Source organism: Pan paniscus, chromosome 11 (assembly GCF_029289425.2).
Source record: "Pan paniscus chromosome 11, NHGRI_mPanPan1-v2.0_pri, whole genome shotgun sequence".
Classification (NCBI taxonomy): domain Eukaryota; kingdom Metazoa; phylum Chordata; class Mammalia; order Primates; family Hominidae; genus Pan; species Pan paniscus.
In genome coordinates this window covers 13,600,001-13,613,856 of record NC_073260.2, presented here as the reverse complement: position 1 = coordinate 13,613,856, position 13,856 = coordinate 13,600,001, and the positions used below count along the sequence as shown (strand labels likewise).

Sequence of the window (13,856 nt, the reverse complement as noted above, 5' to 3'; positions counted from 1 at the left end):
GTGTGATCATAGCATACTGCAGCCTCAAATTACTGCACTCAAGTGATTCTCCTGTTTCTGCCTCTGAAGTAGCTGGAACTACAGTTGCATGCCACCAGCCTGGCTAAATTACTTTTTTGCACAGTGTTTTATACGGTAGTCTTTGCAGCCACATAGATCAATATTTGAATTCAAGCTCTAGTACTTACTGGCTTTGTGGTCTTGTGGAAATTTCTTACTGTCTCTCATTCTATTTCTTATTTAATAACAATCCCAAGCAGCCTGTTGTGAGACTGTAATAAGATGAAGCAAGGGGACACAGAGGATAGTGTACCCCCAAAGAAAGTGCTCGATAATGGCATCTGCTGTGATAGTCACCCTATTGATGACAGAGGCAATGGTGATGTTAATACAAACTCATGGAAAGGGATGGCCATGAAGGAACACCTGCTTGGTTTTCACCACTTTGTCACTGTTAACTTTACATGAATGTCTGCTCACCAAAAGTCAATTTCATTTCCCTTGACATTTTAATAATCACTACCTTAGAAACAGCAAAGACAGACTCGGGTACTCAGGGAACTTCTGTTCTGTCATCTGTGAAGGCATCAACCTTGTGACTCAGATTCTTGAGCAGAGATCAGGCAACATTCTACATGAGACACTGGCACAAGCACAAGAGATCCTGGAGCATCTGCAATTAGTTGACAGTTATATTGAGGCTTGGAAACCACTCTAAAAAAGTTATGCTTTAAATCAACGGCAGTTGTCAATGAGCCTGTGAAGGAATCCTTGCTAGGGTCCTCAGGCTTCTACTGCAACTCATACTGATAACAACAAAAAGAGAAGCCTCCCAAGCAGAAGGTCAGTCTAATTCAATCACTTAAGGCAGAATTATGGTATCAAGTTTCCACATCACTGAATGACCATGGGTTTAGAGGAGTGTACCATAAAATAACTGTGGGTGTTAGACATTTAACAAGTTGTTTTATTCCTAATTGCTGGCATTTGCCTAACTGTTTTCTTAATTCTAATTTATGTTTTTATGTTCCAGTGTGTTTACACAGCCCATAGTTCCCAATTGCCTTTATTTGCTTAAGTGTTTCTTTAATTTTATTTACTTTTTTTTTTTTTGAAACGAAGTCTCACTTTGTCGCCCAGGCTGGAGGGGAGCGGCACAATCTCAGTTCACCGCAACCGCCACCTCCTGGGTACAAGTGATTCTCCTGCCTCAGCCTCCTGAGTAGCTGGGATTACAGGCGCCTGCCACCAAGCCCAGCTAATTTTTTGTATTTTTAGTAGAGATGGGGTTTCACCATGTTGCCCAGGCTGGTCTCAACTCCTGACCTTGTGATCCACCTGCCTCGGCCTCCCAAAGTTCTGAGATTACAGGCATGAGCCACCTATTTACATTTTTATATATGTTGCTTTGCTTACATAACTCATTGTTTGGAGTGGGCTAGAAATAACCATAAATCCCCATTGCTAATTAGCCTCATCCTCATGACTGATTAGTCAAGATTATGAGTCTAGAAGGAGGGCAGAGAGGAGTCCTAATAGTGAGTCACAGGATTATTGAATTTTACAGCTGGAAGGAATCTTAGAATTTAAGGCATCTTTCAGTTAGAATTCTGTGGTTTTGCATCCTCAGCGTTGGAGAATTATGAAAGGTTGACCGCTTGCTCCTGCGCCTTTTGGCAAAAATGCTTAAGAATTTGGTGACAGCTTTAAAAAACAAATTAAGAATAAAGAAAAAACCCAATCAATGACGATTATAAGTAACCCATAATGGGGGCTTCAAAGAATTGGAAACTTGACATATCAATGGGGTATAGAAGAGCAGAGAATATTAATGAACATGAAGGGGGTTCTTCTTTGGAGGTAAGTAAGCAGAGTGGATTTTTTGGAACTCCCTCCTCAGCAGCTGTGCAGTTTGTAAGGATTTTAGCTTGCCTAACTGTAAGCTTAGCTATTAGCTTTGCAGTGGGGAGTATTTAAAAGTACACACAACATATGAAGGAAAGAACCTGGAACCGAGTAGCCTGCTTCATTCCAAGAATCCATCTGGCATTTAAAGAACTGCTTGTCCTACATTAAACCCTGCAGAGTAAGAGCCATTTTTCATATCCTCATACCCCTATTTTTGGTTTCAGGTAAGACAGCTTACTGAGTTTGGAGAAGGAACAAAGAGACTTTTCCGAACCACCGAACCAAAGGACTCATCTAGGGTGAGCTCAATGAATCTAAAATCGGGAACACACATTGCAGCCCCTGTTTGGGAAATCAGCTTAAGAGTAATCTCAAGTCTCCACAAGAGGCGGAGGTCCATATTCCAAAATAATGTGAGCCTTCAGTTATTTGCAGGTAGAATTCAATGGAAGAAGGGGTGTTATAGATACGAAAAATCGTGGCTGGCGTTACCAACATTAAATGACTCGTGGTGATGGGGTAAGTTGACAAGTGAAATCCAGTCTCTTCCTAAACATATGTATCTTTGTAATGAAGAGCTCGTGTTTGCAGCTTCAGTACATCTGGAGGCATCGAATAGCAAACGCTGCCAAAGGAGTAGTCCCTGGATTATCAGGAGTTGCAGAGTGTGTAAAGTGTTGTAAACCTTGAAATTAGTCCTGGACTGAAGGCACTTTCCCTCCTCCCAGACTCGCTTCTCTCTGACACATTTCCCCTTTCAATGGAAAGTCTATGGCACTCAGGTCCACTCAGCTCAGACTTCAAGTATGTGAGACCACAGGTTCCCACCTTAACAGGTCACCCATTGAGGGACAGCACAAGGCCCCGGTGCTGGCGCCAACGCTGAGCTGCGCCCTCTCGGTTACCATGGCGACCGCAGGCGGGGCGAGGCCCCCACTCGCCGCTTCCCCGCCTCTGCCCAGAACCTTTCGAACGCTCCAATTGGGACAACCCTTTCTTGCCTCTGTCCCGCCCCATTCGGCTCTAAGCGCTTTGCGATTGGCCCGGGACGAGCGGCCTGGTACCCAGAGGGCACCACCTCCTGACAGGAAGAGCGGGAAAGTGCACCAGGAGCTGTCCGAGGCGTGAAGCTCACAGGCGCGGCGGGGGAGCACACGGTTGGCTTTGCAGCGAGTTGCCCACTGTCCCATACACAACCCCCCGCTCCCATGACTGCCAAAAGCATGGAGCAGGAGTCGGGGTGCGGGCACAGCGTTTGTGGGCCGGCCCGGTCTATCCCGGGGGGCTAGGACGCGACGAGGTTGGAGCGAGGATCCGGCGGCACACTCCGGAGCGCGGGGTATCAGAGGCCAGAGGGAACGGGCCGGGCCCCGGGGGCGGTGCCGGCGGCGGCGGCGGGAGGCGCAGAGCCCAATGAGCGCGCGCACCGCCCCGGGGGCGGGGTCTGAGGAGCGCTCCCCCGCCCTTGCCAGCCCCCGCCCCTCCCCCCGGCGCGGGGCCGCAGTGAGTGAGTGGCACTGGCAGCCTGTCAATCCCTCGGCCCAGCGGCCTTCCAGCCCGGTCCGCGGCGGCTGCTGGCTGGGTGCGCGGCTCCGGCGGCGGCGGCGACTTCTCCCGCCCTATCCATCGGCTGTCCGCCCGGCGCGCGGCCCGCCGGGGCCCTCCTCCGGGCTCAGCGCCCCCGCCGCCTCTGCCCGCCCGCTCCCAAACTTTCCTCCTCCGCCCCCCCTCGCTCCCCGCGGCCCGCCCGCAGGCCTCCTCCTCCGCCGCCGCCCGCCGCCGCCGCCGCTGCCTCCCCCGGGGCCGCCGGGGCTCGGATCCCGCCTGGCTGAGGCGGCGGCGGCGGCGGCCGAGGAGGGCAGTGCGCAGGCTGGCGCGGGGGGCGGCGGGCGTCCCGGCAACTCGGCGGGCGCTGAGGAGCAAGTTGCGCGGGGCCGCCCGGCGGGGCGCGCGGCGGCGAGGAGGCGGCGCGGCGGCCGCGTGAGGGCAGCGGGCGCCGCCGCCTGCGCCTCCGCCACCGCCGCGGAGCCCGGCGCTTCCGCCCGCCGCTTCTCCTCAGCCTCGGCGGCGGCGGAAGCCGGAGCCGGGCGCCCGTCCTCATCGCCTCAGCCGCGGGCCCTGCCGGCCGGGCCGCCCCCTCCCCGCGCGGGCGGGGAGCGCGCGGCCGCCTCCCCCTCCCCCTCCCCCTCTTTCTTCTCCTCCCTCGTCGCAGCCGCCGCCGCCGCCTCAGCCTTCGCCTCAGCCGCCGCCCGCTCCCGCCCGCGCGCGGCGGGATGGACGATCAATCCAGGATGCTGCAGACTCTGGCCGGGGTGAACCTGGCTGGCCACTCGGTGCAGGGGGGCATGGCCCTGCCGCCTCCCCCGCACGGCCACGAAGGGGCGGACGGCGACGGCAGGAAGCAGGACATCGGCGACATCCTCCACCAGATCATGACCATCACCGACCAGAGCTTGGACGAGGCGCAAGCAAAGTTGGTGTCGTCTCATTAAGCATCTTTTGTGTGTGTGCGGGAGCCGGGCCCGCGGCCGAGTCGAGGCCCGGGGTGGCGCTCGGGGCCAGGGCCGCAGCCCCCGGCGGGGAACTTTCTCCGAAAGCCGGCCGCCCGCCCCGGCCTCGGGGGGACTTGCCCGCGCCCCCCGAAGCGGGCGGGAGTCGGCAAAGTTGCTCTGGGGGGCTCGGGACGGACTCGGTGCGGCGCGGATTCCGTGGCGTCCTTTCCCCCGTCCTGCCCCTCGCAGCCCGGCCCCCTCCCACGGATTTAAACCTCCCGCCCCGACCCCGTGCGGGCCGCGCCGCCGGGAAGTGTAACTTTCTCCTCCGGCCGGGAGTCCCGGCGCCGGCTCCTGTGGCCGCGGGACGACCTCGCGATGCGGGCGGCCACCCGGGCCCGGCGCGGGGCGATGGGCGGTTCCCTGGCGGGTCCGGGTGCGGACGGCCAAGTTCTCGGAGAGAGAGGGCCGCCTTGCAAACTTTGCCGAGCTGTCACCCTCCCGCTGGCCGCAGTCCGCCGGCCGGCAGCGTCGCGCCGGCTCCCTCTGCACAGGAGCGGACGCGGGAGCCCCTCCGCACCCGTCCCCTCCCCCGGGTCGCCTTCGCCTGCCCCCGGGGCGAGGCTCCCCGCGCGGGTTCGCGTCGCGTCTGCAGTGGCCGAGGCTGCTGCCTGCCGGGCAGATGGGTCCGCCTCGTTCCGGCTGCAGCTTTCGCCGCCGGGGCTTGCTGGCTGTCGGGAACTAGTCAACTGGAGTTTTTGTTGACTTCCCACGGTTCAAAAGGGCCTTCCAGAATGGGGGGCTGGAATTAAATCTTGGGTCTAACTTAAAGGAAGGCGCCATATTATTCCATAGGTGATGCTAATACCTTTGTGTTTCGTTATTTGTTTTTTAGGAAACATGCCCTGAACTGTCACAGAATGAAACCAGCGCTCTTCAGCGTCCTGTGTGAGATCAAAGAGAAAACAGGTAAGACGCTGCGCCCCGCAGTGGGCCTGGAGACCCCCGAGGGGGGGGGTCGGAGCTACTCCTTCGACTCTCCAGTTGAGAGCTGCTGCTTTTGGGCACCGCCATCTTTGATCATTCTCTCCTTCCCACGTCCTGATCTTGAGAAAAAACTGCAATAAATCTGGAGTCGATTTCTCAGTTCTGCTCCTGGTGTAAAATGAAGTGTAGGTGCGGACCGGGCTGGATCGCGGTCCCTCGGCGGCCGCCCCTGGCTGCAGGCGGGGAGGGGGCCCGGAGCGCCAGCCGCCCTCTTCCCTCTCCTTTCGCCTTGTTTGTGTGTCAGTTTTTAAAAGGAGCAACGGGAGACTGGATGCCAGGACCGAGTCCCCGGGAGAAGCATCGCCCGAACTTTGTTTTACTTAGACAGTCTTAAGCTTCAGCTGCACGGATAGAAGAATAGATGCAATTGAACAGACCCCAGTAGCATGCTTGAATTAGTGTTTTAGGTGGGAAGACTACTTTAGAGAATCGAGGAAGGGTAATGATGTGTAGACACATACGATGTATTACATCTGTTAATACTTGTATTATTTTGTATTCTGAAGTCATTACACTTGTAACTGTGCTTAATATATAAAGTATAAAAAGGTCGACAGATGCAGGTTAAACAATTTTGAAGTGTCCAAGTCAGGGAATAGATAAGAAGATAGGTTTTGCAGAAGTGCTGGAATGAAAACTACAGGTACATATTTGGCAAATTTTTGGCAATTCGTTTCAGTTTAACTTTCTTGTCAGACTTTATTAATTGAAGGTCTTTCAGTCTTGACGTGAGGTAACTGCTCAAACTGAAGCAGAGATTTGGATGTTTTAGTTTGTATTTGGCATTATCTTCCCTGTATGTGGCAAACAAGTACATTAAACAAGCTCTACTGTTTATTTTTTTCCTGTTCTTTTCTTTTTTTTTTTGGTGTGTGTTGGATGTATGGTATTTTAAAGTTGCCATTTTGAAAGTTGAGGCAAAGGAGAAAAAGTTGAAGTCCAGGATATAGCACTATCCAAGGGAGGCTATTTCGAAGGTTACATGTGATTGTGTTTAAATTGAGTGTACAAATAGCACAGTGCAAATAATTGTTAGGTTGATAGGCGAGTCAGCCTTCTTTGAAACAGGTTTTTCGCTTTGCAATACTATTGTGATCCTAAAAGTAATCAAGAAAAGATGATGAGTTATTGCTGTCTACTAAATATATATGCTAAACCATAATAAGCAGCAAATAATAAGGGAGGCCAAAGAGTACTTTTCCTGGTTTTCATTCCATATTATGGCTGGTTTCTTAATGCTCAGTGATCCTTTCTTGAATTACTAACTTTTATTTTGTGTTGATTTTTAGCTACCTTTAGAAAGCGTTTTGATTTAAAGCAGTAGATAATTTTTATCTGACTGTAAAATAAGACATCTAGCATTCAGTCTTGAAGATTCTTAGTTTAGAAGCTTAAAAGTATGCAATTCTCAGTAAATTCTGATGCTTAATGTCCAAGGGTTTTCCTGCTATCAGGGCTCCACTTCAGTTTCTGCTGACGGCCAAGCACTGGGGTATTGACTATGTTGTGAATATTAAGATTGATTCGACTTTATACAGCCTTATATTACTAGGGAGAGGGGATGGATACTTATCGCTTCTCATCCCCTTCTCATTATTTGTATTTATTTATTTATTTTTGCCTTTTTAAAGTTTTGGCCTAGCTAGCTTGAGAACTAAACCCAGCAAACTGCTTTTCATGTTGAGACATTTAGCAGCAGGCAGAATTCAATTAGGAAGCATAAGTCCTTTAGTTGCTTATTTGCACAGGACTTAGTTACACCATTCTGAAAGGAAAGTATAGTCAACCACATGTCAAAGGTGAGTTACGAAAAAGAAACAAATCTTTTCAAAGTCTGGGATTACTGGCAGAGAGAGCTTTGGTAGGGCTATTGCTATTTAAAAACCAAGAGGCAGCTGACAAAAGAAATTTTTGTGTTTTAAAATTGTTTCTGGGGCTTTCAGTGATAACTTGTAAATTAGATTCTCTTTTTGTGCTTTGGCCAGTGGATCCACATTTGCACGTTATCTCTTTTGTAAAAAGCCAACAGCCGACAAAGAGTAAAGGCGGCTGTCTGGGTAGAGGCATCTTCCTGCCAGCCTCTCTAAGCTCGAGAGGGATGGGATTTAAGTACTGAGTGATTGATGGGGGTGAAGCTCTTTCTCTTCTTTCCATTCTCCCCTACTACCCATAGCTTCACCTCACTCCCCAAAACTAGTCTTAGAATGAGACAGGGACTCAGAATCCTCAATTTGAAATAAAACAGCTGTGTAGACATTAGTGTTACCAAAGCAAAGAAAGCGGGGCTGCAAATTCCAAGCCCCCCCACTCCTGCTTCCATAGTCGGTCATGCTTTAGAAACATGAACTTATAAAAGAAACATTGTAGAATATATGTATATTGCATAAATATTTTTTAAAAATCATTTTATTTAATCTAATAATACCTAAAAATTAATTCTTTGTAATTTAGAGAAAGTTTACCTAGTCATTTATGAATAGAAACCAGAAACATTATGTTGATGACTCTATTCTGCTTAATGGGGGGTTGAGGGTGAACTGTCATTTCAGTGGATAATGTCATTTCAGTTGTGCTTTTCTTCTAAAACAAAACAAAATCATTTAAAAAAAAATCTGTTTATTTGTAGCTCTGCCAGTGGATTTTGAGGTTTCTGATCAGGCAGTGAACACTGCCAGTTCTTATGCACATGGGGGATTTAGTTTAGAAAACATCTGTTTCCTCCTCTACCATATATGAAAAGGTATTTTTCCCTTCTGACAGATAAATGGGTAATCTACTACAATTATATTATTTTCTTGTTGAGAGGTAAGGAAAGTATACTTCTACTATAAGATGCTGCTTTTTCTTGAGAATGTATTCTTTCGTAAAATTGATCACACCATTATTTTTGGGCAGAAATGTCTCTCATTGTTGAATTGTGATATTTGTGCATTTTGAGAGCACCCCAAAAGTTGTAGGCTTTAAAATAAAAATAGTTGTTTATTTTAAACCAAGTAACCAGTGAGATTATTGTTGATATGTTAAGATTTTTCTCCTGATTTTTAAAGCCATATTTTATCGTCTGTCTCTTATTAAATATCCCTGATGCCACAAGGTCTGCTCACCTGCATACCTCTTTTGGTGTATGCCCCCACCTCTTTTTGGTCATCTTAATCTTAATTGTTGAAGTGCTTTCCTTTGTGAAATATTTCATCCTGAAAAATCTGTCTTCTTTCCAAAGCCCTTAATTGTGCGAGTTTAAGCGAAGGAAATAGTTCTTTTTCAAGAAAAAAGTATTTATTTTTTAAATGAAATCCCACATTTTAGTAGATAATATGAATCACATTATTGTGAAAAATATTATGCATGAAAAAAAATAAACACAACCTTTTCCTTTTTAAATAATAGGTTAAAATACTCCATGTTGATGGCTGCCAACCAAACTCTGATTTATTGCTACCACAAACCCTAAATAGCGTTCATTTACTAGTAATGTCTAATGGCATACATGATGGTTTGCCAGATTTGTAGCCTTTGTGAGGCTTATAAGCAGGACTGACTTGGGAAGATCATAAAACTTAATGAACTTCTCTACTGCAGGAGGTGTCCGCAGGGGAAGAGAAAGGCCTGCTTGGCTGGTTGGGCTGGTTGAAGTATTTTTTATGTTTAAGGAGAAGAAAATGACTAGTAAAAATGCCTTACTTTTAAAGGAACCCTCCCTAGAAAGAGTCATAAGAATTTTAGATATTAAAACTAGATCAAGAGTATAGTTTACAAGTGAGGTTTTATATGCATTTAGTATATGATGTGAGATTAAACCTTTTATCTTTATTGCTATAAGTGTGACTAGCTTTCAAAGAGACAAGGCAGTACTGTCATTCGACACCTGTCTATTTAATTGTGAACCCACAGGTTTAGAGACTCTTTGGAGTCTTTTTTTGGTGTGCTTCTCTTTTTAAGGTTTCAATATAAAAATCTGTTACATTTTTCTTTGTACAGTGCTGTGTGATTCTTTTAATTCTACATGTGTAAAAATCAATTTTTTCAAGTGAAAATTTAGCAAGAAAGGTGAAAATTGTTATATATTAGTCTAAATGTTATTATATATTTTGCATATGCTTTTAAGTTGCTCTTGCACTATTTCCAATATAATTATCATCGTTTGTTTCAAGTTTTAAAAACAAATGCACTGTTCCATACATGATTCCTTTTTGTGTTTTCATGAAACACATTTTGTTTTAATGAACTTATTTTCAAGATTTTAACAACTTTTTATTGTGGACACCTTTGAAACATAACATGCAGAGAGCAGAGACTCTTGAACCTCCCATGAACTCAGTGCCCATCTTCAGCAATTAGCAATACTTGGCCAGTCGTGTTTTCTCTGTAATTTCCACCATTCCAAAATTATTTTGAAGCAAATTCTAATGGATCTTTAATGTTTTAAACTTCGTATCAATTTTAAGCATTAGGTCTGCTTATATTGGAAATATTAAGTGATTAAACAGGAAAAATACAAAGTCAGAGTATCTTGGAAATGTTATAAATTATATTGCTTTATCAATATATTTTTCTTAACTCAACTTAATATTTTACCTTTTTTTTTTTCTATTTTTATAGATTTGGTATCTTACTGGAGCTTTTGTAGGAGGTTTTCAGAGAAGTTGTAAAAGAAAGGGATTTTTCTACTTCTTTATTCTTCCATTTCCATCCTAACAAAATAGCACATATAATACATTTGTAGAAAACCTGGAGAAAAATCTCATTGCCAAGCTGGTTTAGAACCTCATGATCTAAAGTATCATGTGGATATTATCTTTAAAATATAGAGACATTTTCCAATCCTGTTCTTTATTTTTTTCTTCCCAATAAAAATGTATTGAACTCTCTTGTCAATACTAACTTGATCTGTGCAAGTAATTCTTTTGTTCCTTAGTTTTAATGACCCTCATTTTATTACAGATTTGAATAGTTTTGGTATTTTATTTGGGACTTTACTATGTTATTTTATTAATTTACATAATTTTATTCTGAATTAGAAGTCTTTTAATACACTAGCAAAGGAGGCCCTGACTTGCCCCAAAGAGCACACTGGTTGATCGGCTTTCATAAAATGTACTTGTCTACATTTTTCATACTATGATGCTTTTCCTTTTAATTAATTTTGCCTGTGTATTTCCATCTCAATTTATAAATTGTGTAAAAGGTTACTTCTGAGGCAAATTTAAATTAACGTATTAGTTGGATTATTTATATTTTGATACTTTATAGTGGCATGGTATAGGATGAAGTTACATTATATGAAGTGGGACTATAAGAATTGAAACTGCATTTCGTGAACCACACCCTAAGTCAGTCATCACTTTATTTTGTACTCTACCCTGAGGTATCTATTCAGAATAAATACTTAACACATCAGCACTAACACATCAAGTTATATAAGGTTTTAGATTATCTTTTCCCTATTCGTGTTTGTGAACATCTTTAGATATTTATTAGTTCAATATTGACATTATGAGAATAATGTTTTGTTTTCTCAGCAGTCTTGTGTTTTAGCCATTTATCAGTGTGATCAGCATGATTTAGGTATTAACTGACTAACAAAGCTTACACATTACCACCACCTCCCCCTCAAGCCCGTGTTGACCTTTTCAAGCATTTGCTCTACTTCAGTAGGCCATTTGAGTCTTTAAGTATGAAGAGAGTAAATAATTTATATCACTATGTAGTATAAATTGGTAAAAGTTTTTCAGAACTAGCTATCTGATTTTTTACAAAGTTATTGAAGTTAATCAGACAAATTGCTATCACATCTAGTTGACAGTGCTATATTTAGCAAATAATAAGTAATTCTTGAATGAGCTACTGAAAAAATAAACCACCTTTTTATGCCTTCAAACTCAGAACATATTAAAAAATAAATTTCATTAATCTTCAACACTTGATTCTAATTATCCCTTTTGTAGGCAGAATTGCAACAAGAATTTCTTCTGTATTATTTTTTCATAGATATATTCCATTGTATAATATGTTTGTAGGTTTTAATGGTAACTAGTTTACTTTGGCACTAAATTTGAGTGTATATCTAGCAAAAAAATTGGTGTGATAGAATGTATCAAACTGAATTGGCGTAACTTTTTTTTGTATAACTATGTCTACGTAATAGTAACAGGTTAGTATGAAAGCAATTAAAAATATTTATGGATAAAAATAATTGTTAAAAGTTTTCTACTTCTTTCAACTTAAGTGCTTTAAAAATGTTAAGCTGTTTAGACAGTAACTTTTTTAGTGATCATATTAATGAGGACTTGGTATACAATGTAATCCTTTTAATGCTGATGAGTCCTCACAATGTTTAAACCATTATTTGTGAGACTCAACATATGTTATGGCAAAATGATTTTTTGTTTGGTTTGTTTTCTTTTATGTGATACATCAGTTTTCAAAGCATATTTCTTAGGCTTCAGAGTCCAGCAGGTGGCTTTTTACATTAAAAAATTCATAAATTTTAAAATCCCATAAAATTTTATTTCAAATTCAAATTAACTAATTGAGAATGTCAACATTTTCACTGTCTCTATATTAACATTTATAATAGAACAAATGGTTGCATATAGAAATTATCTGCAACACAGTCTAAATTAAGATTCTAAACAGGCATTACAGATGCTGGTAACTTTGGCAATTATCATTTTGTTTGGTGAACAGTAGTAAAACAGTGTGTGGTAAAAGTGTTTAGAGAGAGAGGATAAATAAATTGAACAGTTTTGCAATGCAAAGTGGTTTGTGGTGTTTTTGAGGATTTCTTGGCTCTCTCTTAACTGCTATTGTGAGCCTGGAGCAGATTTCCCCGTTGCTAATGCCCTAGAAGTATTAATTCACTTTGATATGCTAATTAGAGGGCATTATGCAAGAAATGAGATTAAGTGGCAGCATGAAGCCATTTGCCTGTCAGTAAATTGAGAGCTTTAGCATCAGGAGGAGCTTTGTTTTTTTTTTTTTTTTTTTTTTTTGAGTTTCTCTTGGTTTTGCATATAAATAAAATTGATTGAAAGGTCTAGAGAAGCTTCCAGAACATTGATGGATTCTTTTTTCCCCCTCCTATGATTATTTAAACGAAATGTTACAGGATTTTTCTGAATATTAATTGACCTAATTGGAGATACTGAATATAAAGTTTTTATTGTACTGTTTCTGTATAAAAATATACTAAAATTTTTGTGTCACCTAGTCTTTTTTTTCCTAAAACATAATTTCATTAACATGGCTAATGAACTGTTTATCACTTATCTCTTCTCAGAAGTCTAAACTTCTGTGTATGGGCTTGTGCACCAATGTCACTAAATTGAACTTCACAGGGATATTTGCTTCACTAGGGAAGGAAGGAAGGAAGAAGTTGAATTGGGCTTCAGAAAACTATATTAAATGAGTATTAACATTCTGACTTGAATCCATAAAAGCTGTCACAATTATAATTCATGGTTAAACTGCCCTTTATACAACCTGTGGAATTTATATTTCAGCATATATCTTATAGGTAAGATTACTGATGACATTTTGTGTGGAAGATGGAATTTCATACTGGATTCAGATTTTGTTGACTTTTGTGGCCTAAGCTAGGCCTCTGAATTTTTCTCTATAAAGCTGTTTTGTGATATTTCTTATATTCTGGGGAGAAATACATGAATGAATACTAGGATTGCTGTGGGGAAAGGGAGGAAGACAGACCTTCTGTGCCTACGAGAAGGTTAAGGTTTCCTCAAACATGGAACTTCTATCTATAAACCATGCATAGAGGATGGAATTGCAAAATCCTGGCCTAACTGTATTTGCTGGGTATGGTTAGAAGGAAGAGGGTTTGGGTAAGGCATTCCTACTGGGGTTTAGTTCTAGTGTCTGAATTCCACCACTGTAGCTGTGACTCTGGACCCAGTAAACCATATCTTCTCTTCAGAGCCATGTGGATTATTTAGTCACCACAGCTGCCATGCATGCATACTACCAAGGCAGGCATCTCTTCGGTGTGCATGTGTGATGCCTGTTAATGGTAATGTGAGTTACGAATGTGCACAGAAAGGAGGATGAGTTTCTCCTGAGACAAAAGTCCTGATTACATTTCGCTGTGAAGACGACTTTTAGTGTACCTACCACATTAGCTGCTTTTCTAAATGAAACACTTGGTTACTTTAAATTCTCACTCCCTTCTCTGATTCCCTGAACTAGTTAAATCAGTGAATCCTCATTAGTCTCTGATTACTTGCAAAATTTCATTTAAAACATATGAAGTTATTTTTGATTGAAAAGGGAACAAAAAGCTTTTGAAATTGCATGTTATTATTTAAACAAAGGTTTCTACAGGCTTTCAGATGTACTAAGCCCTGCAAATAATTTATAGAGGAATTATTGGGAAGGACTTATGAAATTCTTGAA

General features: G+C 43.1%; 1 protein-coding gene across 3 annotated transcripts in view; it reads left to right on the top strand.

Moving 5' to 3' along the window:
* The first annotated feature begins 3,896 nt into the window (after positions 1–3,896).
* The window catches only part of PBX3 (PBX homeobox 3), a 222,251-nt gene continuing 212,291 nt past the window's right edge, over positions 3,897–13,856 (top strand). For 2 of the 3 annotated variants that reach the window (XM_034929069.3, XM_034929071.3), the window contains exons 1-2: positions 3,905–4,381; positions 5,296–5,369. In XM_034929069.3, coding sequence (XP_034784960.1) covers positions 4,182–4,381; positions 5,296–5,369 — 274 coding nt within the window. In that variant the 5' untranslated portion in view covers positions 3,905–4,181. Of the gene's footprint in view, positions 4,382–5,295; positions 5,370–13,856 lie in introns of all 3 variants that reach the window. The other variant, XM_034929068.3, reaches the window with a different exon arrangement.